Raw genomic sequence first — 25,555 nt, forward strand, 5'->3', positions numbered from 1 at the left:
GTGGAAAGGTGGAGTGTGCTGTCACATTATAGGGATTGCAAGTAGGATCAGATAATGATATGTGTATAAATCTTTGTATGAGAAACTAACTTGAACTGTAAACTTTCACCAAAAGTACAAAAAAAAAAAAACCAAAGATGAGCCTTGAACACTGGCAGAAAGTAATCACAGATTATAATCGGGACATGCGGAAAAAAATACAGGAACCTACTCAACAGAGCACCTCATAACCAAATTTGGGACAATCTGAGCAAAAAATAAAATAAAGCAACATGGATTATCCTATACAGGCAATCCCCAGGTTACGAACTTACGTACATACAACTTATGTACAACCCATATTCATGAACTACACCCTGTAAAAGCTACTAAAAATTAACAATCCCTCGAACAGGAATTCAAGCCACATATCCTCTGCTCACTGGATGTGCGTCTGCCTGCTACTCGGTCTTAAAGCTTGGAGCCAGGCAAAAGCTGACACCCCTGTGACATCACATGAGGAGCCACACAGGGGCAGGGTCCATGCTCAGTGCTTACCTATCCTCCCCACCCATCCCACCTCATGGTGATCATATGCATGCTCAGTACCCATTCAAGCAGCACTCCTGCCTCCCCAAGTTGGGGCTGGGAAGGGTAGAGCAAGAGGGAATCCAAAGAATCAGCAAAGGTTCCTAATAACAAACGAGAACTACTTAAAAACACACATCAAGATATTATTACCGTATTATTAAGTTAAAGTTGTTTTAGAGCATCTAGAAGTTTCTTTAATGATTTTATGTATAGAAAGGTACACTACCACACTGTATACTAAGACAAACATTTGACTAACTGACTTTAGATATGAACTGTACCTAATTGTTCTGACTTAATAAACAAATTCAATGTAAACACAAACATAGGAAAGGAACTCATTTGTAATTTGGGGACTGTCAGTACTGATTTAAACAATTTAATAAATAACGGGAAGAGAAAGAAAAGTTTTTTTCTTTCAGAATTCTAACTAATAAGCATAGAAGAAATGACTGGATCAAAAAACACCATCTTGTAAACACCACAGTCACAATAATCATAGATAATGATTACTAGTACATACTAAAAGTTGGTCAAAGTACGATGAAAAACAAAATACTATACAATCTCAAAGTATTGCCCTATGAGAACCTACTAATTATAAAAGGTAAAATACATTTAAAAGACATGACTAAATATATTATATATAAAAATACTCATAAACCATGTACAAGATATTTTATTGTATACAAAATACCAATAAAAACATTAAAAAACATAAAAACACATTTGCTCAAGGCTACTCCTTGCAGGTTTATTTATAATACCCAAAGACTTTCAGAAAGGTAAAATTCAGCTTGTACTAAAAAAGTAACAAACTCTGATGAGAACAACTCCGCAAATACAATGAAACTGTCATTTCTCCCAAAGGCACAAAGTAGCTCTAATGACCTATTCTTTGAGTTAGTATTGCTTTCTTACTTTAATTGCAGGCTTTCAAAAATTTGCTCTTTGAAGTTATAGCAGCAGGGATAAAACACCCCACTTTTGACTTATCTCTCTACTGTGATTTCTTCTATGAAAAGCGAGGTGTTAGGAACGACTAGACTTTCCCACATTCTTTAAATTCACAAGACCTCTCCACTGTGCGTTCTTCTATGTGCAGTAAGGTGTGAAGAACACCTAAAGGTTTTGCCACATTCCTTACATTCATAAGGCCTCTCTCCACTGTGAATTCGCATATGTGTAGTGAGGTTTGAGACTTGCCTAAAGACTTTCCCACATTCTTTACACTCATAAGGCATCTCCCCACTGTGAGTTCTTTTATGTGTAGTGAAGCCAGATGAATAACTAAAGACTTTCCCACATTCCTTACACTCATAAGGCTTCTCTCCACTGTGAGATTTTACATGTGAAGCGAGGTTTGAGGAATACCTAAAGGCTTTCCCACACTCCTTACATTTATAAGGTTTCACTCCACTGTGAATTCTTGTATGTAGGGTGAGGGATGAGGCACAACTAAAGGCTTTCCCACATTCCTTACATTCATAAGGCCTCTGCCCATTGTGAGTTTTTATATGTATAGTGAGGTGTGGTGACTGACTGAAGGCTTTCCCACATACCTTACACTCATAAGGCCTCTCTCCACTGTGAATTCTTCTATGCGTGCTGAGGTCTGAAGCTTGTCTGAAGAATTTCCCACATTCTTTACATTCGTAAGGCTTCTCTCCACTGTGAGTTCTTATATGTACAGTAAGGGATGAGGAACGACTGAAAGCTTTCCCACATTCCTTACATTCGTAAGGTTTCTCTCCACTGTGAGTTCTTTTATGCACAGCAAGGGCTGACGAATAACGAAATACTTTGCCACATTCCTTACATTCATAAGGCCTCTCTCCACTGTGAGTTCTTATATGTTGAGTGAGATGAGAGGAACAAGTAAAGGCTTTCTCACATTCTTTACATTTATAAGGCTTCTCTCCACTGTGAGTTCTTATATGTTGAGTGAGGGATGAGGAAAAACTAAAGGCTTTCCCACATTGTTTACATTCATAAGGCCTCTGTCCGTTATGAGTTTTTGTATGTGTAGTGAGGTGTGATGACTGACTGAAGGATTTCCCACATTCCTTGCATTCATAGGGCCTCTCTCCACTGTGAGTTCTTCTATGGGTAGTGAGGTATGAGGAAGAACTAAAGGCTTTCCCACATTCTTTACATTCATAAGGCCTTTCTCCATTGTGAGTTCTCATATGTTTAGTGAGGTCTGAGGTCTGACTAAAGGCTTTCCCACATTCCTTACATTCATAAGCCCTCTCTCCACAGTGAGTTCTTACATGTTGAGTGAGAGATGAGGCATCAGTAAAGGCTTTCCCACATTTCTTACATTTATAACACCTATCTCTGTCATGAGATTTCTTATGTAAAACGAGAGATGAAGGACGGTTATTGGTTTTACAACATTCACTACTTTCATGACTATGACCTCTTACGTGTGTCCAAAAGGATGAGAATCTACAGAAATCTTTCCCATGTTCCTTACACTCACAGTGTTTCTCACCAGTGAGTATAGTCACAGGATTCTTAAGGGTTGAGACAGAAATGATGTCCTTCTCATATGCCTTGCATTTACTGGGTTTCTTTCCACTAAGAGTTCTCATAGGAGTGGGTATGTGAGAGGCACAACTGCAGGCTTTTCCATGTTCCTTACACTGACAGGAGTTGCATCCAGTTTGAGGTCTGGTCTGATGGTTATGTGATGAGTGATCCATAAAACATTTTCCACACTCACAGCATTCAAAAGGATTTGCTTCTGGAGGGTTTCTATTCAGCACAGTAAGAGCTGGAATCTGGTGGAAGGTCTTCTCACACTGATTGCCTTCGTTACTTTCACAGAGGTTCTTTACTGCATGACTTCTGTTAAAAATAGGCAACATGCTGTTGGAGATAAATTTGTTTCCATTTCACCGTTACCAAATGGTAAACACGCACGGTTTCTGCCCTGAGTTGTCTCATGTTTCATAGATTAAATCATCCAGCAGAAATACTACCACCACTGTCACTGTGTTTCTAAAATATGAGGCTTCTTGAATTTTGTCCAAGTAAAACATATTTTAAATATACATTATTTGGCTATTTATTAAAATGTTGTATTGCGAAAACTCTCTGAACACATAATTTTACAGCTGGGTTCATATATATAAACAAACACCCACTCCTCAGTTATACACAATTAGGTTTCAAAGTCTAGGAAGTTATGTGAAAATTGGCAGTATGTAAAAAAGGAGGATGACCACACAGATCACAAAATGGAGGATGACTGCATCATTACTTAACTGTCAAACCACTGAGATTCATGGTTGAGCAAAGTTGACACATTACGTTAATCATCACAGCAGGCATTACTCTTGCGTTACATCTTACTGTTGACAGACACACATCTTTAATCTTCAAAATAGATTTTTTTTTACTATCACTGTAAATGCAAAATGTCAGATATGGGATAGCCAGAAAGTGAGGAGTTGTATATGTATATACGTATTTATATGTATCAGTGCATAACAAGCCTTAGAACAGGTTCGTAAACTTCATAAACTGCCAGCGTAAAAGAGAACAGCGTATGCATTGCGTATCAACCAAGTCTGTTGCTCACTGGATTTTGACCCAAATAAAAAACAAACAGCAGAGCCCCACTGCTTTGCTTGTGTCTAGTTTTCCACAGTCCTGCCGACAAGCCAATCTCCTGCATAGATTCCGAAAGATTCAGAAGCCTGATGAGGGAGACTGGATTATTGGCAGGATTGTGAAGACTGACACACAAAGTAGGGTGATCAGCCGCTATCTTTGAGTGGAACACTGCTAATCGTTTCCTCCTCAGGTCCAAATCTGGTAGGCAACAGGTCAGGCTGCTACAAAACACATATGCTGCGCTCATGTTAACTGGCAAATCGTTACAAAGCAGTTTGAAGCCTTGGTAAATATATGTATCTCTGTGTTTGTGTGTCTGTGTATGTATTCTGAAGTCATTACACCTTAAAAAAAAAAAAAAAAAAACCTTAGGTCTTATTAATGAGGCACTGTTTACTCTCGTTTGAATGATACTCACCTCACGTGTCTCCACTGACTTTTATGCTGATCTTTACTGCCACGTGATTGGTCGGAGATTTCTTCTAACATGGAGGACCAGGTGTTATTCTTCATGAATCCCACCAATATATGTTCACTGGATAACTGTTCTTCATCATTTAAGTTTAGAGAGACTGACCCAATAATTCAAGTTGAGGTTCACAATAGAAACAAAAAGGAAAGGAATTATCAGGGGAAAAAAAGGCTGCTGTGAACAAAGAAAGATTTACACACATTTCGCTGTTTAAGCACTTTGGAAATAGATAAAAAGCAATTAACTAGGAAATATTTCCATAAGGATTTAGATGGATGGTGAAATGAACAGGTATAATGATAATAGCTAAGTAGGAAGATACTGGACACAAGACCCATGTAACATGAAAAGAGAAAAAGGGTCTCCATGACCACAGGTTGAGAGGCTTGCTAAAAGTCAGAAAAGCAAGCTCAGGTATTTGTTAAGTTGTGTCTTCAACCCAAAAGAAACTTTTTCTTGCTGACTGATTCAAATGTTATTCCCCTCATGCGGGGCTGGTCCTTCAAAAAATTCTGGCTTTCCTGGTACTTCCCAACAGAGTGGCCCTGAATGACTCTTCTCTCCACAGTGCTCAGACCTTGCCCCTGCTTCTCTGTGAAACAAATGTGTACAGCTGACATGGAGCTCATGGAGAAATGTGTATCATGAGGGAAGAGAGTAAAAAGCAGTAAACATTTCCTTGACACTGAGCCAATACTTTGCTCTTCACGGTCTCTGAAGATAGACAGTTGTGAGCTGATTTGCAGCAAAATAATCATGTCAAACTTGTAATTAGCACAGCAAAACTCTCTACAGGATCCCAAATCACAAATCTCTCAGTGCCCCAAAATGACACCTGAAGCCAATGCCTACATTTACAACACTTAAAGAACCTGAGCACTTTTAATCACAAATGAAATAAAAACTTATTTTAATACATACAGATTTATGTTCATGGGGAAGCCAGCACAAGTGAGCTCTACAGACCAAGGAATCATGCCTACTTAACAATTTATTCCCGTTCTTCAACTAAAATACTGGTGCAAAGTTGATGAGTAAAAAAATTTTTTTTTCACTAAAGGAATAAATTTAGAAGAAAAAAAGATGCCTTTCTTACCTACTGACGCCAGATTTCTGAAGGTTTCCATCATCACATCTCTGTAGAGTCTCCTCTGAGTAAGATCCAGCAAAGCCCACTCTTCCTGGCTAAAGACCACAGCCACATCCTCAGCGATCACTGAATCCTAAAATATCCCACACATTCTGGATCAGCTAAGTACCGTGTACTCCATTGTGTACAAGAACAAAGGGTGAGGCTGACAGTCCTGGGGAAATGAGAAATCATAGGGATTTGACACAAGGTCCTGTGTTCTACAAAGGTCTATTCTGGGGACTAACCATCGGCCTCGTCCCCTAACTACATTCACTTCATCACTGGTTGCATCCTGTGTCACAAATTTCCAACACACAAAAATAATCTCTCCATAGTTTGACTGCAATCAACTGCAGTCATATTCTCTCTCTTTATGGTCTAGAACAGTTAGAAAACACAACAGTAATTAGAGAAATGCTCTCATTCACATCATCACTTCCTTGTTAACAGACAATTACACCTTCTTCCATAAGACCCACTACAACACTCAACAAAACATAAAGCACAAAGTGAAGGCAGGGCGAGGTATTAACAATTGGGAAACACTGCAGAATGGCAGTTTTTTTCATTTGCCGCTCACAGCGATGGGAGGACCAAGGGCCTGCAGAAACAAACTGGTAACCCAAGGCTCTGAATTGGTCATATTTTCTTGAGCTCTAGGAGATCAGGAGGTGACAGGGCCGCATGCTGAAAAAAGAATTTTTTTTTTAAACAAAATTGTGAACTTTTACAGTTCAGTTGCCTACGCTGCAAAAACTGAGTTGTTCTGTCACCCCCTGTTTCATACAAAGGTAAAAAGAGCTCAGGTGAGGCAGGAAACATGAGAATCCAGATCTCCCCACAACTCTCAAATTTTGAGACCTGATGCAACCATACACCAATTATCATTGACTGCCCCCCTCAACAAACCCAAATTTATACACGCTCACATACACAGAATTCAATATTATAAGACAACAAAGAACGCTACCAGTGCAGAAACAAGAACAGCATGCCTGTGCGTTTGTTGAGCAAGATGGGGTTACAATTCCCATTTTGTTATGATGAACAACATGATAAATGTAATCAATGTCACCTAGTTATACATGCACGCATTGTGGAACTGGCAAACGTTTTGTTATATATAATTTTTACCAGAAAAATTAATTTTGTAAGTAAGTTGAAGTGCTCACGGTTTACCTGTTAAATTGCCCGTGACGCCTAGGAAATGGAAACTTAAACACTAGCCCTCTAGAGGCTTCATTTCAAAATTCTCTCACATTTGCAGCCCCTGGAAGGCACACAACCATGACTACCTGAACCCTGACCCCTGGAATCTCCTGGTCTGTAAGACTGACCTCTGTGAAATAGCACCAACCCACGGACTTTAGAAAAGTTTGCTAAATGACACTTTGGATACTAAAACAGAGCAGCTTAGAGTAAGAAGACTCCTCTTGTTTGGGAAGTGGAAAATGAGCTGTCTATGTCCTCTCTAATCAATCCTGGTATGATGGGTCTGGACTTTGAGTAAGAGCCAAAATCCAGAAGTCTCCTCCACTGCAGTTGGCCAGGTTACATTTTTTAAAGCCATAAAACCTCTAACATTCATTATACACAGCGTAATGATAAAATGTTCCATGTACTGAGCAACTATGATGTGTGAAAGGTTTTGCAAACAGTTTCAACACAGCAGCTCATTTATATCTGATGAGTGAGTAAAGCTAGAGACAATCAATTAATCACATGCTCTATGGAGTCCACAGAGCCCTTTGCTTTTCTTTACACATTGATCACCTGTGGCAGAGCCCTGATGGTGCAGTGGTTAAGAGTGTGGCTGCTAACCAAAAGGTCTGCAGTTTGAACTCTCAGCTGCTCTTTGGAAGCCCTATGGGTCAGTTCTACTCTGTCTTATAGGGTTGCTATGAGTCAGAATCGACTCAAAGACAATGGGTTTTAACGTGAACTGGTGACACAGTCTATGGAATATGCACCACGCTAACGGGTTAAGCAGTAAGGAACAGACGCGTTATTTACCTCAGTAAGTTACCACAGGGAGCAACAAAATCATTTCAGAAAACCTTAGCTAGTGAAAACTGGCTTAGTAAGGTAAAAAAAAAAAGACTGCCCTTTTAATTCTAGAACATTGGAAGCAAGCTGTGATGATTTTGCAAACACTCATACACACTTCACACACTCGTCGACTTGAACAAATCCCAACACAGAGGCACAGGAGTCAAAGGGCTCCTCTAGCCGTTATGCCCAGACAAGGAAAAATATATTTCTTATACCCAGAAAAGATCATTAGCAGTGTATGAAAAACACGTAAAGTTGGTAAACTGGAAAAACAAAAGCAGCTTAAATGAATAGTATAAAGTAACATGAAAACAAAGACCACAGTAATGACATAAAACTTAAATGAAGACCTCCAGTTTGTGATTCACTATATAAGGAGCTTATAAGTCATCACTCCCATCCTCTCAAAAAACCTGAAGGTACAGAACTCAGAAAATTGAGGTCACAAGGCTTACTGCTGCCCAGAACTGGAAGAGCACATAAATGGCTACGGAATATCATGCCAGAACCAAAACCTAGGAGCAGAAACCACCGCTAGGGTCAATATCAGCATAAGAAAATTTAAAATGCAATTGGTGAACTGCTGGAGGCTTGATGTGGACAAACTTAGGGATAAAAATGCCAGAGGGCTCAATCTCTGGGGGACCCAGAGAGTTTTGTGAGTTTTATTTGTAGAAACCTTATCAGATCTTCACTGTGACCACCAAGGAAATATGTTTTTGTGCTTCAAAATCCAGCCATTTCAAAAAATTCCCAGAGGATTCTGTTCTCCCTGACAAGGCCTACCCTCAAGGGAACACATTCTACCAGAGTTAACCTGACCTGCAGTAGTGAAATTCCCAACTTCAACGCCGTCTAGGTTTCCTGTCTCATCAAAGGAGAGAAACAGAGAAGCAGTTGTAGGGTCACTGCCCAGGGCACAGGCTCACTAAACCTGAGACTTAATCACTGGACTACCCCGGGCTTCCCTTTTGTGCCCTCTTTACCACTCCATCCACAGGGCTCTTATCAAAGAACAGGATTACAAAATAAAGAACTCCAAATCTCAGACCTGATTTAAGAAGTAACTAGGAAACTCAAATACAACAGGAAAGAAAAAAAAACCAAGAACATCAGAGCAAATGACAAGTACAGCAAATAGTAAACACAGTCTAATGTCTAGCTAGAAAAATAAAACCTTATTCCAAAAGCCTATTTATTTACTTCATTTTTTTTTACTTTGTAAATAATCTCTGGGTTTCAACAAAATTAACTAGTCATATTAAAGTCAAAAATACAGCATAAAAGGACAGAGCAAGCATCAAAATTAGTCTAAAATACAGCACAGACGTTGGAATTATCAGAACAAAAATTCTAGGTAATCATAAAATAACATGCTAGGTGGGGTAATAAACAAAGTACAACATATAAAGCAAGCAGAGAGATGGAAAGTATAACAAAGAAGCCAAAGGAAATCAGAAGCACAGTTGGAGCAATGAACAATGCCTTTAACAAGTTCATCAAATGACAAGATAAACTCAGAAAAAGAATCTGAGGGCTTTAAAATATGTCAATAGAAACACTCAAAAACGAAAATGCAAAGAGGAAAAAGAATGAAAAAGATGGAACAGAATCTCCAAGAACTGTAGGACAATTCCAAAAGGTGGGCCATCCATGTATTGGGAATACCAGAAAGGAAAGACAGGAGGAACGAACTGAAAAAATAGCTCAGGGGATAATGACTGAGAAATTTAGAAAACTAACGATGCACACCAAACCAACAATTCAGGAATCTCAGGGAACACGAAGCAGGATAAACACCAAAAAAATTTATGTAGTGATATCATATTTGAACCGTACAAAATCAAAGGGAAAATACTGCAAGAAGCCAGGGCAAGGATGTGGAGAAGCTGGAACCACCATTCATGGCTGGTGAGAATGCAAAATGGTACAGGAGCTCTGCAAAAACTGAGCAGTTCTCAAAAAGTTGACTACAGAAGTACAAAACGACCCAGCAATCCCACTCCTAGGCAAATACACAAAAGGAAAAAAAAGGAGATCAAACAGAAATCTGTACACCGATATTCACAGCTGCACTATTCACCACAGCCAAAGTAGAGGAACAACCTAAATGCCCATCAACAGATAAATGGATAAACAAAATATAGTCTACCCACGCAATACCGCTTAGCTATAAAAAGAAATAAAGCCCTGACAGATGCTAGAACACGGATGTACTCTGAAAACATTATGCTGTTACACTGCCGGTGGGAATAAAATGGTACAACCACTTCGGAAATCAATCTGGCGCTTCCTTAAAAAGCTAGAAATAGAACTACCATTTGATGCAGCAATCTCATTCCTTGGAACATATCCTAGAGAAATAAGAGCCCTCACATGAATAGACACTTGCACACCCATATTCACTGCAGCACTGTTTACAACACCAAGAAGATGGAAACAACCAAGGTGCACATCAACAGATGAATGGATAAACAAATTATGGTATATTCATACAACGAATACTATACAACGATGAAGAACAACGATGAATCTGTGAAACATCTCATAACATGGAGGAATCTGGAAGGCATTATGCAAAGTGAAACCAGTCTGTTGCAAAAGAACAAAAATTGTATGAGACAACTATTATAGTAACTCAAAAAAACGTTTAAGCAGAAGAAAACATTCTTTGATGGATACGAGGGTGGACAGGAAGGGAGATGGGTATTCACTAATTAGATAGTAGACAAGAATTATTTTAGGTGAAGTGAAGGACAACACACAACACAGGGGAAGTCAGCACAACTGGACTAAACCAAAAACCGAGAAGTTTCCTGAACACAACCAAACACTTCAAGGGACAGAGTAACAGGGGCAGGAGTCTGGGGACCATGGTTTCAGGGGACATCTAGGTCAACTGGCATAACAAAGTGTATTAAGAAAACATTCTCCAACCCACTTTGGTGAGTAGCATCTACAGTCTTAAAAGCTTGCAAGAAGCCATCCAAGATGCGTCAATCGGTCTCCACCCACCTTTGAGAATGAAGAACTCCAAAGACACAAGGAAAATATGAGCCCAAGAGACAGATAGGGCCACATAAACCAAAGACTCCATCGGCCTGAGACCAGGAGAACTAGATGGTGCCCGGCTACAACCAATGACTGTCCTGACAGGGAACACAACAGAGAATCCCTGATGGAGCAGGAGAGCAGTGGGATGCAGACCCAAATCCTCGTCAAAAGACCAGACTTAATGGTCTGAGACTAGAAGGACCCCGGAGGTCATGGTCCTCAGACCTTCTGTTAGCCCAAGACTGAAACCATTCCTGAAGCCAACTCTACAGACAGGGATTGGCCTGGACTATAAGATAGAAAACGATACTGGTGAAGAGTGAGCTTCTTGGCTCAACTAGACACAAGAGACTATGTGGGCAGGTCCTGTTTGGAGGCAAGATGAGAAGGCAGAGCGGGACAGGAGCTGGCTGAATGGACATGGGGAATACAGGGTGGAGAGGAGGAGTATGCTGTCTCATTAGGGAGAGAGCAGTTAAGAGTATACAGCAAGGTGTGTATAAGTTTTTGTATGAGAGATTGACTTGATTTGCAAACTTTCTCTTAAAGCTCAATTAAAAAAAAAAATTATAGGGTTTAAATACCAGCTACAGGTATCAGCAGGAGGACGAGAACATAGATTGGGGATTCATGCTTTCCACACACCTGAAAGCTTGAAGGTAAAAGCCTTTTGCACGAAAACAAACAACTAAATAAAAAAGCATTCTCCACTGGGGAAAAAAGAAATGGGTCTGGGGACCCCACAGAGGATCCAGCTGAACTCACTATTCTCAGCTTCATTAGGTTAGGTGATATCAGGAGAGCACCACCACCACCCAGGACCCCATAAACAGTCAGAGCCTTCCACTACAAACTCTCTCTCCTTTTCTAACCTCTAACACAGTGTAAGATAAGGAGCTGGGGTTTTAGAACTGTAAATGCTCCAGTGCCTGGGAGGAGTCAAGGACACATGAGACTATGCTGGCATCTCCTATCTGGAGGGGAGATGAGAGGGCAGAGTGGGTCAGAAGCTGGCCGAATGGACACGAAAAGAGAGAGTAGAGGGAAGGGGCACGCTGTCTCATTAAGGGAAGTACAATTAGGAGTATATAGCAAGGTGTAAATAAATTTTTGTATGAGATTGACTTGATTTGTACACTCAAAGCACAAAAAAAAAAAAAAAAAAAGGCTTGGATGATAAAACTGTAAGATCAACAGTGATACTGGTAGTAGTCATAAACTTCTAAACACAGATACCAACAATCTCCAGGCAGGAGGAGATGGGAACTTTCTCAAGATTTAAGTAAGCTTTGGACTATCTTTTACATAAGTTAAAATAAGCGTTCCTCTGTGTTTGAGGAAACCCTGGTGTTGTAGGGGTCAAGTGCTACAACTGCTAACCTAAAGGTCAGCAGTTCGAATCCACCAGGTGCTCCTTGGAAACTTTGTGGGACAGTTCTACTCTTTCCTATAGGGTCACTATGAGTCGGAAGCGACTCGTCTGCAATGGGTTTTACGGGGTGTCTGTGTTTCAGAAGTTTATATCCATTAACCTAAAAAATTCTCACTAGAAACACAACTAGGGACTTATAAATTTTCATCTAGTGGAAACTGTAAATCCAAGAACTTAAATACACAAATCTCATATGTTTAGAGAATATGTTAAATTTAGATTCTAATTTAAGGCTATAGAAAACACCAACAATCATAGGGATTAAATACCAGCTTTAAGTATAGGTGCAAGGACAAGGACCAAGATTGGGGAGCCATGCTTTCAACACACCTGAAAGCCTCAAGGCGATAAACTCCCCACTGGGAGAAAAATAGGTCTCTGGACCACACACAGGACCCAGCTGGATGCACTGTTCCAAGTTTCGTAACTTTGTAGACATCCGGAGAGTACCACCACCACCACCTACGAACTCTCCTCTCCTTTTCTAACCCATAAAACAGTGTGACAGCTGCAGGTGTAGTTTCAGAACGGCACAGAAAATGCTCCAGTGCCCAGGGGCAGTCAAGAACACTGGTCAGAGAGACAGGACAAGGATGGCTCTGGATGGCGGGGCCCAGCCTCCACAGCCAGAGATGCTCCGTCTTCAGGCTCTGGTCAGGAGACTCTGTCATTCAACACAGAGCACAAAGTCCCGGGGTGAAGATGTTAACACCCCAGGGTGGCAGCTCTGAGAGTCACATAAGGAAGGTGACTGCAGGCATCTAAATCCTGAAAAGCCACATGTGTATAGGGGAAGGGCCCAGTGACAGAGAAGCAGGGCCTCAGGGTGCCTCCTGGGCCTCAGTCCCTCAGACTCCTCTGCCACCTTTTTTCTTCTTTGAGGAACCACAGTCCCGCAGCACACAGCTGCTCCCCCAACAATTTAGATCCAGCCTCACCCACTTATGCTAAGGATAACCCAGTTCTCCATAGAACTCACCATTTCCTCCTCCAGCTTCTGGAAGTCTAAGGGAATGTCGTCCCTGAGCCCAAGAAGCCACTTCAGGAAAAGGGACAGGACTGGAAGCAGAGCACTGGGCAATTTGGAGGCAGATGAATAATGCTTGGTCCACACACCAGTCTGAGCACTTGAAATCCTTCCCTGTGATTGAGGAATGTGCAAGATGGTCACCTGAGGTCCCCAGCTGCCTGGACTGGACTAGTTCTCCCTGCACCACACCTGAGACCTGAAATGGAAGAAGGATAGGGAGGAAACAGTGTGGAGGAAGCAGAGAGTCACAGGCCTCTGGCCTCCTCCCAGGCTCAGGGCAATGCTCCACCCTGAGGGCCTTTACACTGAAGGCAGAACAGGCTCCAGCCCCCCAAACACACACCTGCATTCTTCAGGCAGCTCCATGGGCCTCTCCTTTCTGCAACAAGATCACAGATGGAGGAATTTACCTCTCCCAGAGCAGGAGGAGCAACCAGCTCTGGCCAGGCTGCAAAACTTGAACCTGATTTCCTCCAGGGAGTCAGGGGTCCAATGTTGAAGCTGTGGGTTCACTTCTGTACCTCCCTGCCTTACAGATCAACACATGCACTGTTATTTGATATTAACATAGGTGAATTTTCAGGAAGAACATATTTTTCAAATTCTGTCAACGAACTAATCATGGTTCATTTGCTTTTAATTATGTGCAGTTAAAATCTTCCTGCCGTTGTGTTTAAATTTTTTTCATTTTATTCATGGCATTGTAACGTGATCGGAAGTTTTTCTGCTGTTTTTGCAATTAATATTTCTTTCTTTCTCTTGAGGTTTTTTTTTTTTTTTTTTTTCCTCTCCTATCATTCTCAAACCATGACACGAGTCTTTTGAGAAATCTGGGGGAATTCCTGAACATTTTATCTTTCAACTTTATAATAAATCGATGAACAGATAAATCAGAAAATCATTAAGTTTTCTCGAAGGAGCTGTGTCCTGCCTCTGTTCCCATTTCTTTCCACCCTACTCCACCTCCAAGCTGACTCCTGCTGTTTCATTTCTTGGTCTCAGTGTCAATGTTCTCTCTCCCATGACCTTTACATCACTGTTTCCCCTTTAAGCATTATCCTTCCTTTATTATTTTCTCCAATGGCACTGTCTGATTTTAATTCACATCCTTATTTCTAAACTATTATTTCCAGCATAAACTAAGAGCTTGATTAGTACGTAGAATCTCCAGCCCCACCCTACAACTGCTGACTCAAAATCCACATTTTCACAAGATCCTGAGGTTCCCATATTGACATTCAACTATGAGAAGCATCCACTGATCTGTAGCCTGAAACTGAAGAAACGAGCACTCCATCAAGGGAGGCCCTGTGAGCCATCCACACCTACATTACATCACTGCACTACTTCCTGACCCACAACCCATCTCCGTGTCAGTCAGTGGCTGTGCCCTTGCCTTCAAAGGGCCCAGGGTAGTCAGCACGGTTCTGAACGTCCTGCTGCCAGTGCCTCCTCCAAGTGGCCTCACACCACCCACCCACTGACATTTTGTTTTCTCAGATTCAATTATCCCTGACTTTCATCAAGGAATGGATGATACTGGGTTCTCTGCTGCCTCAAGAATATATACTTAAACACTCATTCTTCCCAACTTAAATACTCTTTCCATCCCAACCCACCAACACCATATGGTATCAACCCTACACAGCCATGTATGTAAATAAATAAAGCTACAAAGCTATGGACACTCTGTATTTTGTTTTTGTTCCTTCTGGCCTGTGACACTCATCACTGAGACACACAGATTATCACCTGTTGTATATACTGTTGAGCAGCACTATCCAAGAGAACTTTATGTGGAGATAGACATGTTGTGTTTCTGCACAGTCCAATATGGTAGCCACTAGCCCCACATGCCTATTTACCACAGAATATATGACGGCACTGGGTTTTTTGTTATATGACTAGTACAACTAAGGAACTGAACTTTTTTTTTTTAGCTTTAATTAATTACACGATGGGGTTACATACCTCACCACAATCTTCACTTCCCTATGACCAGTAATACTCAACTAAAGTCCTGCCTGATGAAGCACAGAAAAAAAGAGGAGCCGTTTCGTGCAGAGAGACTGTGATCTATATAACCCCTTGAAATAGAAACAGACCTGAATTTGAGTTCAGACACTGCCACTTAATAGATACTTGTCCACTGGCAAGCTATTAAGTTTCTCCAGGAATACTGCTTTTATAAAATGCTAGAAATCCTCCCTCCCTCACAGTGATGTCTGGAGGCTAAAAGGAGATGCGGTATACAAAGTCCTTGGCCCAGTGCCCAGCCTTTCTGAAATAGCTCAGTAAATGCTGAATACATACAGGGGCCAGGGGGTGAATGAGGTCTGATGAGCAGCTCAATTGACTGGAAGCAGGGATGTAAAGAGTGACGAACAAGAAACTCTACCACACTCCCTAAAGATCTCTTTGAGTTGTTTTTCAGCTTCTAACTTCCTGGAAAATCCCAGCCTGACTTCAGAGCCTGGTGGCTCCAACCAGTTAAGACCAGTTGAGGCCCACAAGGCATGACCTGGAGCAAAAGCGCCATTAAAAGAATGGAAAGGAACCAAAGCGCTGCACAACAAAACTGAGGCCAAACACTGAGAAGCCCGAGGTCGGGTACCGGCATCCGGCTCAGACATCTGCCCCCGTCCCGCTGTTCGTGTGCATAAGATTCCCCACAAACTTCCTGAATACGTATAACTTCCTTATTCCGTCACCCCATAAACCTGCAGCGCACCCCTCAAGCAGGGAGCCTGACCTGAGGAAATGTCTCCCGGCTCCCCGCCTGCCGACTCGCAATAAACGTTGCGTTAGATTTCCCAAACGCCGGAGTCTTGCTCACCGGCTCTCCCTGCCCCCGTCACGGCCCCCATTCTGCCCACTCACAGGACGTCACATCTGGCCGCAGCTGGACCCTAAAGACACACAAAAGAGAACCGGGGGGCGGCGGTGGGGGCGGGGCACAGAGACCCAGGGAGCGACCCTCGCGCACGGGAGGCCCGGGACCCTGCATGTCTCCCCGCCCCCTGAGCACCACAGGTCTGCGCGGCTCCCACCACCTCACCTGTCCACGCACCAACAGACGCAGGTCCCACCTCCGCGGCCTCCACGAAGCACTGCGGCCCCGGGCGCGCAAGAAACAAGCGGACAAGCGGCGGCGGCTCCCGGCTCCAGGGAGGCCCGAGGCTTCGGGAGCTGAGAGACCAGGAGAGCGCGGGGACCTGGCGCGGCCCCCTCAGACCCGGGACACGACCTGCGCTCGCCGGACAGCGGAGCAGGCCGACCAGCCACACCAACCTCACACAGGCGCTCGAGGGCCCCGACCGCGGCGGCCGACCCTGGACGCCTACTTCCGCTTCCGGTTTCGGGGACTCTCGCTGCGCAGGGGACGGCTTCCGTGCGGGAACCCAGAACGCTCCAACTCGGGCCGTGGGCTTCAGGGTTCCCCCTGGTATTTGGGATGTGACCACGGTTTTCCTTATTTCCTCTACAGAGAAAACCTGGGTTTTCTTAAATGTGTATATGAGCTGAAATGCGGATTTCAGTAATCAGAGATACCCTTAGGGAGCAAAGCACTTGATGTTGGCATTTTGCCCATTTGAAAAAAACTTCCCCACATTCTGTAGAGAATTAACTCCGTATCTCTTCATAAATACGTCCCCGTCTTTAGAACTGGTGAAGTCTCTAGTTTGGCTTCTGGTTCACGGTTTGTCGTCTCCTGCACATCCGGTATCTTTCCCTAAGAGCAGGGCACCCTACGCACACCCAGTATGACCTGAACAAGTGCTAAGAACTTGGATAAGTGTACAACGCTATGAATTTTTACATCTGGATAAACACTCACATAACGTCCTCTGAAATCATGTATGGGAAATTTTCCACCGCACAAGAAGATTCCCTCTTGCCCTTTTCCCAGCTGATGTTCACCTTAGGAGTCACCAGTGTTCTCACTGTTACTGCCAGAGACAAGATTGCCCATTCTTGGACTTCATATAAACAGACTACTACTATAGGAAGTACCTTGTGCCTGACTTCATCAAGTCAATATAATGTCTGTCAGATTTTATCTATGTCACTGCACATAGCAGTAGTTTATTCTGTCACTGATTTTTTTTCACATGCATATACCATAATTTTTCTTCATTCATTTTATTCTGTTGTGAATGTTTGTATTCTATAACCCAGCATATGGTCTGTTTTCCTGAATACATAATGAACTGTCTTACAGTGTTGTTGTGTGAACTGTTCAATAAATGTCAATCAGGTCAGGATAGGTGATGGTGCTTATCTTAGTGCTGCTGTAACAGAAATACCACAAATGGGTGACTTTAACACATAGAAATTTACTTTTTCATAGTTTTTGGAGGCTAGAAGTCTGAATTCAGGGTGCCAGCTGGCTCCAGGAGAAGGTTTTCCCCGTGAACTCCAAGGCAATTACTCGTCTCTTTGAGCTTCTGCTCTTGGGTGATCTTCATGTGGCTTGTCATCTCTCTTCCCCCATTTCTGCTTCTCTTTTTTGCTTATTCTTTTATATCTCAAAAGAAACTGACCAAAGGCACATCTCACATTAATCCTAGCACATTAAAATAAAGAAGACAACCCATCTCCAAATGGGATTATAACCACAGACATAGAAATTAGGATTTATAACATATTTTTCTGGGGGGAGACACAATATAATCCATAATATTCTACCCTTTTGAGCCCCCAAATATGTTTTTGACACACTCAAAACATTCCATCACATCATCCCAAAAGTCTTAAACCAACTCCAAGGCCAAAATCTTATCTCCTGAATCATTTAAATCAAATATGGGGTTTATTCCATCCTGGGGCAAAATACCTCTTCACCAGTAAGCCTATGAAATCTAGACTACCAGTTACCTGATTCCAAAGCACGATGGTGGAACAGACCCAAGTTAGACATTTCCATTACATATGGATGAAATTGGAGGGAAAGGGGAATAATGGACACCAAACAAGTCCAAAAACCCAGTAAAGCAAACTGTATTAGCTGTCAAGGATTGAAAATAATTCTCTGCTGTCTGTCCTTGAGATAATGTCATACATGTGTTATACAGTTAGATTCAACTATCAGTCTGATTTGCAAATATTCAGGAAGATTTTTTAAATTTGCACATAATATAGTTAACTTTTTGTGATGTATAACTCTATGGAAGACAAGAACCATCCTTACTCTAATGTAGCTTGTAGTTTTGTGAAAGAGATAGGTCAAAGATGCAGAGGCCTATAGGAGACAGGAAACAGACCTGTTTGTAAAATAACATGGACTGGTGGAATGTGTGACAAACCAAAAAGTGGATGAACTAACAAAAGTTCTTCAAGATTAATTTTTTAAAGAAATACTGTGTGGGCCATGAAATGCCTATACACCATTTGGAAACTCCTCCTTCAAGGAGTAACTGCACAACTGATTACGTAAGTGGAAATGAAACAAGGACTATAATGAAAATCCGAGATGTTGGAAGCATAGTAATGGCTCATGAGTATAATTTCTGAGGAAGTTACATTTGATCAGAAACCTGAAGGATAAGTAAAATGTACTTGGACAGCGGGGGTTGGGAAGAGGAGACAATTTAAGATGAACACAACTGTGGACAGAACAGGGTATCTGAAGAGTCATTATGACCGTAGCCCAAAGAGTGAGGGAGGAAGTAGCAAGAGATGAGCTGAACTTTTAGGGACTAGATCGTCAAAGATTGAATAGGCCACACTGAGAATAGTGAATTGCTCCTAATACTAATAGGAATTCTTTAAGGGTGATATGGATTGAATCATGTCCCCCAAAAAATGTCTGTATCAACTTGGTTAGGCCATGATTCCAGTACTGTTTGATTTTCTTGTAAAGGGTCCCCAAGTGGCACGAACGGTTAAGCACATGGCTAGTAACTGAAAGTCTTGCAGTTTAAATTCACCAAGAAAGGCCTGGTTATCTACTTTCAAAATATCAGTCCTTAAAGAAAAAAAAAAAATCATTTATTGTCCAACAAGAAGGAATTTTGGTCAGCTTTTATATATGTATTAAATCTGTCAACTATCTAGGAAGATGGATAACACTAACCCTATTACAGAGGGAAAGACATGAAAAATCAGAATGTTTCTGCTCTCTGTCCAAGTACAAACAGCTACTATGTATTCGATATGAGAGGCAAATTTAGATTTCTGGGATTATAGAAGTTTTGCATTTAGTATCATTTAGGGTCTCCTACCATCTCACGTAACAATTCCTCACTGTCTTGGTCATCTACTGCTGCTCTAACAGAACTACCACAAGTGGGTGGCTGTAACAAACAGAAGGTTATTCTCTCACAGTCCAGCATGCTAGACGTCCGAATTCAGGGCGCTGGCTCCAGGGGAAGGCTTTCTCTCTCTGTCGGCTCTGGAGGAAGGTCCTTGTTATCAGTCTTCCATCGGTCTGAGAGCATCTCAGCGCAGGAATCTCAGGTCCAAAGGATGCATGCTCTGCTCCTGACACTGCTTTCCTGGTGGTATGAGGTCCCCGTTTCTCTGCCTGCTTCTCTCTTTCGTTTACCTCAAAAGAGATTGGCTTAAGACACAACCTAATCTTGTAGACCTCATCGATATAACTGCTGCTAATCCATCTTATTACATCATAGTGATATGATTTACAACATATAGGAAGCCACAGCAGAAGACAAAATGGTAGTCAATCATACAAGGGAGTCATGACATAGCCCAGTTGACAGACATTTTGGGGGGACACAATTCAACCCATGACACTCACTTTGGTTGTACTTAGCACTGAATCTTTTGTGAATTGTTGGCTAATTACCTTTGCTCATTTTTCTCTTGGGGTGTTCAGCCTTTAAAGTGTCTTGACACTGTAAAGTTATCACTCCTTTTGTCTTTTGGATAATTTTTGCCCTTTTAGTAGTTTTCCTGGGTATATAACTATAGTTGGAATGCCATCAGAACTAAGGAACCTCTCTCTTCATCAGTGTTTCAGAGACTGAGGTTTTATATTTTCCCACATGTATAATACATCGCTTTCTCTTTGTTTACTGAACATATTTTTATGTTTCTTTAAACAGAGAGTAAAAAACGACCGTATCAGAATAAGCCCAGGTTTACATGTCCATGCAAGGCTTCCTGACTGGAACATCTGGACACCATTCCTACATTCTTTAGAAGAAAAACAATCTGATGTTGTCAGCTTCTGATGTGTCCAATCCTGACCTAATCTGTGTGGCTGGAGGTGGAAAGAGCACGGTACTCACAGAGCCCCGGGAACCCATGGTGTGCTGGGTGTGTGTGTGCACTATGCTTGGCATGAGCGGGCTTCAGACAAAGGGTACCTGGGCTCATATATTCAAAAAGATGTCTCCTAGAACACAGAAACTCAAAAACTAACCAAATGGAAGGAGAGGACCCAACTCCATTCATGGGACACCGCTGTAGCCAGATTGATAAAGTACAGCTAGTGGGAGAAGTACACCTGCGTCTTGAAGTTTCAATAGCCAGGCCACCTTTTTCTTCAACATTTTCTAATAGCATCTCTTTTTTTGGGGCGGGGGGGGGGGTTCAATTTTATTTAAAATGTTTAATAGCTCTTTTTTTAATAATTTTTATTGTGCTTTAAGCGAAAGTTTACAAATCAAGTCCGTCTCTCACACAAAAACCCATACACACCTTGCTACACACTCCCAATTACTCTCCCCCTAATGAGACAGCCCGCTCTCTCCCTCCACTCTCTCTTTTCGTGTCCATTTTGCCAGCTTCTAGCCCCTCCACCCTCTCATCTCCTCTCCAGACAGGAGATGCCAACATAGTCTTGTGTTTACCTGATTCAAGAAGCTCACTCCTCACCAGCATCCCTCTCCAACCCATTGTCCAGTTCAATCCATGTCTGAAGAGTTGGCTTTGGGAATGGTTCCCGTCCTGGTCCAACAGAGGGTCTGGGGGCCATGACCACTGGGGTTCTTCTAGTCTCAGGCCATTAAGTCTGGTCTTTTTACGAGAATTTGGGGTCTGCATCCCACTGCTCTCCTGCTCCCTCAGGGGTTCTCTGTTGTGTTCCCTGTCAGGACAGTCATAGGTTGTAGCCGGGCAGCATCTAGTTCTGGTCTCAGGCTGATGTAGTCTCTAGTTCACGTGGCCCTTTCTCTAACACCATCTCTTATAACTCTCCTTCTTCGACATTCCTCTCACCACATTGGCCTCCTCGATAGCCTTGAAAATTTGAAAGCCCCATCCTCAGGGACTTTGCATTGTCTGTTCCCTCAATGGCACACAGTTCCCCAGATATCTTCGTCTTCTGCATCCTCATCCTTCAGGCCTCTGTTCACGTCGCCTTGTCTGCTCATCTCGCCTAAACATCTAGCAAAAAATAGCAACCCCTATTCACTCCCTTTTCCACTTTTTCTTCCTAGTGCTTGTTGCCATCTGATATGTTCCATGATTATGTTATTTCATTGTATTCCGTCTCTATTACTGGATTGTGGGGACTTCTGTTTTCTATACTCTATACCCATTGCCTAGACAATGTAAGCCCTGGAGAATATCTGATTATTTTATAAGACTTTCCTATGGAAAAGGGAGCCCTGGTGGTGTAGCGGTTAAGAGCTTGGCTGCTAACCAAAAGGTCAGCAGTTCAAATTTCACCAGCAGCTCCTTGGAAACCCTATAGGGCAGTTCTACTCTGTCTTGTAGTGTCGCTGAGTTGGAATCAACTTGACGGCAACAGTTTTTATAGGGAAAAGGGTTTACATTTATTGTGTGCCCAGGAGGCAGATATAGGTGTGATGGGGGAGATATCTAGATAAGGCAGTCTGCTCAAAGAATATAACATTTAAAGAACAAGAAATCCTATTATGTTGAATTACTTGCTTTTAGAAAATGTTAGCCATCTGACAAGAGTCAACCATGATGGCACGAAGGATCCTACCATGGTCTTTCTAGAATTTTCTTTATCCAAAAAGACATCTTTAACATTTTAATCGGATCCAGGCTGCATTCATGTCCATCTCATGGTCCGTGTTTCTGAAACTATTCAGGAATTGTGGTGTAGATGAGGGCTCCCCATATAAGAAAGAAAACAAACAAAAGAAGATACTTTCTAGTTCTGAGAAACACATCTAGCGGTTGCCTGCAGGACCGCTCTTTGATTCCACGTACCAGTCATCGGAAAATTCCATGTCATCATCATGTTTTTTTCACCCATCCCACATTCATTAAAAGACTCTGTGCTCTGTCACAGGCCCTGGTCTCCGTGCTGGTGATACAAACCCAATGTGTCATTAGTTCACCCATCCATTCATTGCTTCAAGCGTCTGAGGACCTTCAGAGTGACAGGCACAGAGAGAAGCACAGGCAAGCAAGCATAAGCTCTATCCCAAGATAGTGTCATGGACTGAATTATGTCCCCCCAAAAATGTGTGTATCAATTTGGCCAGGCCATGATTCCCAGTATCGTGTGGTTGTCCTCCATTATGTAATTGTGATTTTATGTTAAAGAAGATTAGGGTGGGATTGTAACATCCTTACCCAGGTCACATCCCTGATCCAATGTAAGGGAAGTTTCCCTGGGGTGTGGCCTGCACATTTTATTTTTCAACAGATAAAAAGGAAAGGGAAGCAAGCATACAAGGGGGACCTTATATGACCAAGAAAACAGTGCCAGGAGCAGAGCTCGTCTTTTGGACCTGAGGTTCCTGCTCTGAGATGCCTCCTGTTCAAGGGAAGACTGATGGATCACAAGGACTTTCCTCCAGAGCCGAATGAAAGAGAAAGCCTTTCCCTGGAGCTGGCACCCTAAATTCGGACTTCTGCTGGACTGTGAGAAAATAAATTTCTCTGTGTTGAAGCCATCGACTTGTGGCATTTCTCTTATAGTAGCAGTAGATAACCAAGGCAGTGAGTGAGAATGAGCATAATCAGTGCTAAAAACCCAATGCCATCCAGCCTACTCTGACTACTATGGACCCCACAGGATTTCCAAGGTTGTAAATCTTTACAGAAGCAGACTACCACCTCTTTCTCCTGGGACTGGTGAGTCTGAACTGCCAACATTTTGGTTACCAGCTGAGAACTTTAACCACTGCAGCCAAACCAAAACCAAACCCATTGCTGTCGAGTAAATTCCAACTTGTAACGACTCTATAGAACAGGGTAGAGCTGCCCCATAGCACTTCCAAGGAGCAGCTGGTCGATTCAAACTGCCGACCTTTTGGTTAGCAGCCGAGCTTTTAACCACTGCATTACCAGGACTCCACTACTGCCAACACAAGGGCTCCAATCAACGCTACACTAGGGGCCAAAGAAGAGGATCAGAATAGTACTGAGAAAGGGCAATTCGGGACGGTACAGAAGGATTCCTAGAGGTGGTGGCCTTACAGAAGAGTCTTGACGTAAAACTAAAGAAACAGAGAGGGAAATGCAGTTTAGACAGGTGAGGTGGAAATACAGATGTTAAGCAGGATAGGGATCTAATTGCAAGCGAATTTAAAAACCAACCTTCTGCTGGCAGTAGTGAAGTGGCTAAAGGATCCAAGTATGAGAAGACAAACTCCTTGGAGCCTACTGTAATGATTACAGGATATTTGAGGCTAAAGCCTGAGGAGATCTCTGCTGGAGATGTGGACATGTGAGAGTTGATTGGGTTGGTGCTTGATGCCAAGAACGTGTGGCTTTAGCACCTTTTCAAAGAAGCTAAAACATGAATATGAAAGATGATCATAAAAGACAGTTACACAAGGTTCAATTACACTGGTGAGATTTGATACTAAGGACAGTCAGGAGACAGGAAGTACTGAACATGCTGGAGACAGTAAATGACTGAAGGTATGATGGATCAGAAAAGAAGGGAGGGGACCCGGAGCTAATGGAGAGGGCCAAGGTTTTCACTGAGATGCAGAGTATGGAGGTGTGGATGGGTGTGGAGCTGGAACTTTTGTAGGGAGAGGCTAGAAACTGAGGAAGTCCTTGCCTGACTGCCTCTAAACGTATTATCTATTCACTCATTCACTAAAAGTACTCCTTCAGTCCTTACTATAACTCTGGCTCAACCCATTTTTCAAACTTCACTAAAATTCCACCAATCATGCAATACAGTACTTGAAATATCAGTTTTAGGATCAGGTGGAACTTAATGGCTTCAACTAATTACTATCTATGCCAAGAGGACTACGAAATTCCCTTTTATATGCCAACTGTGTCCTGTGGAAACCTCATATTCCTGTCCTTGTTTAGTTTTGACACCAGCCACCCACAAAGGATTCTCCCCGACTCTAGCCACCTGGATTTAGGCCAGACCTCACAAGTTAAAACAAGACGACACCAGATGCAAGTCTCAAAGTTTGAACGACTCCCAGCTTCTGATCTACTGGCTAAAAGTCTGAGGGTTCACTCTAACTCCTTTAGAACACCAGCCTGAAGATCAGGGTCCCCCCACCTCCTTAATTCTAAACCTCCTTTTGGCTCAATAATTCACTGGAGCGACTCACTGAAGCCACAAAAAGACCATTCTTACAATAATGGCTTACATATAACAAAAACGGACACAAATAAAGAGATGCTTGAGGCAAGGTCTGGGAGGGTCCCGGTGCAGAGCTGCCATGTCCCTAGGTCGTGCTACCCTCCACATGGATGGATGTTTCTCACCAACCTCAAAGGTTCCTTAAGCCTCTGACTTCTGTGCTTTTACTGGCCAGTCCCACATGAAAGCTAAATTACGCCTCCAAAGATTAGCATCAGGTCACCAGGTGGTACTCTGATCCTACCTGCCCTCACTCATGAGCCTCAGCTGCAAAATCTCTCAGTAACATTGATCAAAGCCAACTGCTTTCTGCCAGGTGGTTCATCACCTCACAGACAGCTGTTCTGAAACTGCTTTATGTATATTCTCAGATTTAGCAAATAACGTATTGTGGATAATGACAGCCAGGAGTATTACTACTCAGGAAAACAGCGGTATATCACGCAAGGGAAAAGACTAAAATGAGCCCTGGGGTGTTGGAATGGAATCAGAGACGTGGCTATGACCTTGCCGTTATTAAATATATACAGATCCATACAGGAAACAGTATAAATACATATCTTTGTGTATGCATACTCACACGTCTACTTCCTAGCTCTTTCCACTTTGAGGGACCAACAGCTGTAAGCACACCGAATGCCCCCACAATGCACATCAAAACATGATTCTTATTATTGTAT

General features: G+C 42.4%; 1 protein-coding gene across 20 annotated transcripts in view; it reads right to left on the reverse strand.

Annotated features, from left to right (window-relative positions):
* Positions 1-1,222: 1,222 nt before the first annotated feature.
* Positions 1,223-25,555, reverse strand: part of LOC126069416 (zinc finger protein 345-like) — a 73,416-nt gene continuing 49,083 nt past the window's right edge. For 3 of the 20 annotated variants that reach the window (XM_049872826.1, XM_049872821.1, XM_049872824.1), the window contains 4 exons: positions 13,316-13,562; positions 5,763-5,889; positions 4,613-4,766; positions 1,223-3,423 (listed from right to left, as the gene is read on the reverse strand). In XM_049872826.1, the coding sequence (XP_049728783.1) occupies positions 1,638-3,423; positions 4,613-4,766; positions 5,763-5,889; positions 13,316-13,318 (2,070 nt within the window). In that variant the 5' untranslated portion in view covers positions 13,319-13,562 and the 3' untranslated portion in view covers positions 1,223-1,637. Of the gene's footprint in view, positions 3,424-4,612; positions 4,767-5,762; positions 5,971-13,315; positions 13,563-13,709; positions 16,276-16,424; positions 16,710-25,555 lie in introns of those variants that run through there. The other 17 variants (XM_049872819.1, XM_049872817.1, XM_049872820.1 and 14 more) reach the window with 15 other exon arrangements.

The sequence above is a fragment of the Elephas maximus genome, chromosome X (genome assembly GCF_024166365.1).
Source record: "Elephas maximus indicus isolate mEleMax1 chromosome X, mEleMax1 primary haplotype, whole genome shotgun sequence".
Taxonomy (NCBI): Eukaryota; Metazoa; Chordata; class Mammalia; order Proboscidea; family Elephantidae; genus Elephas; species Elephas maximus.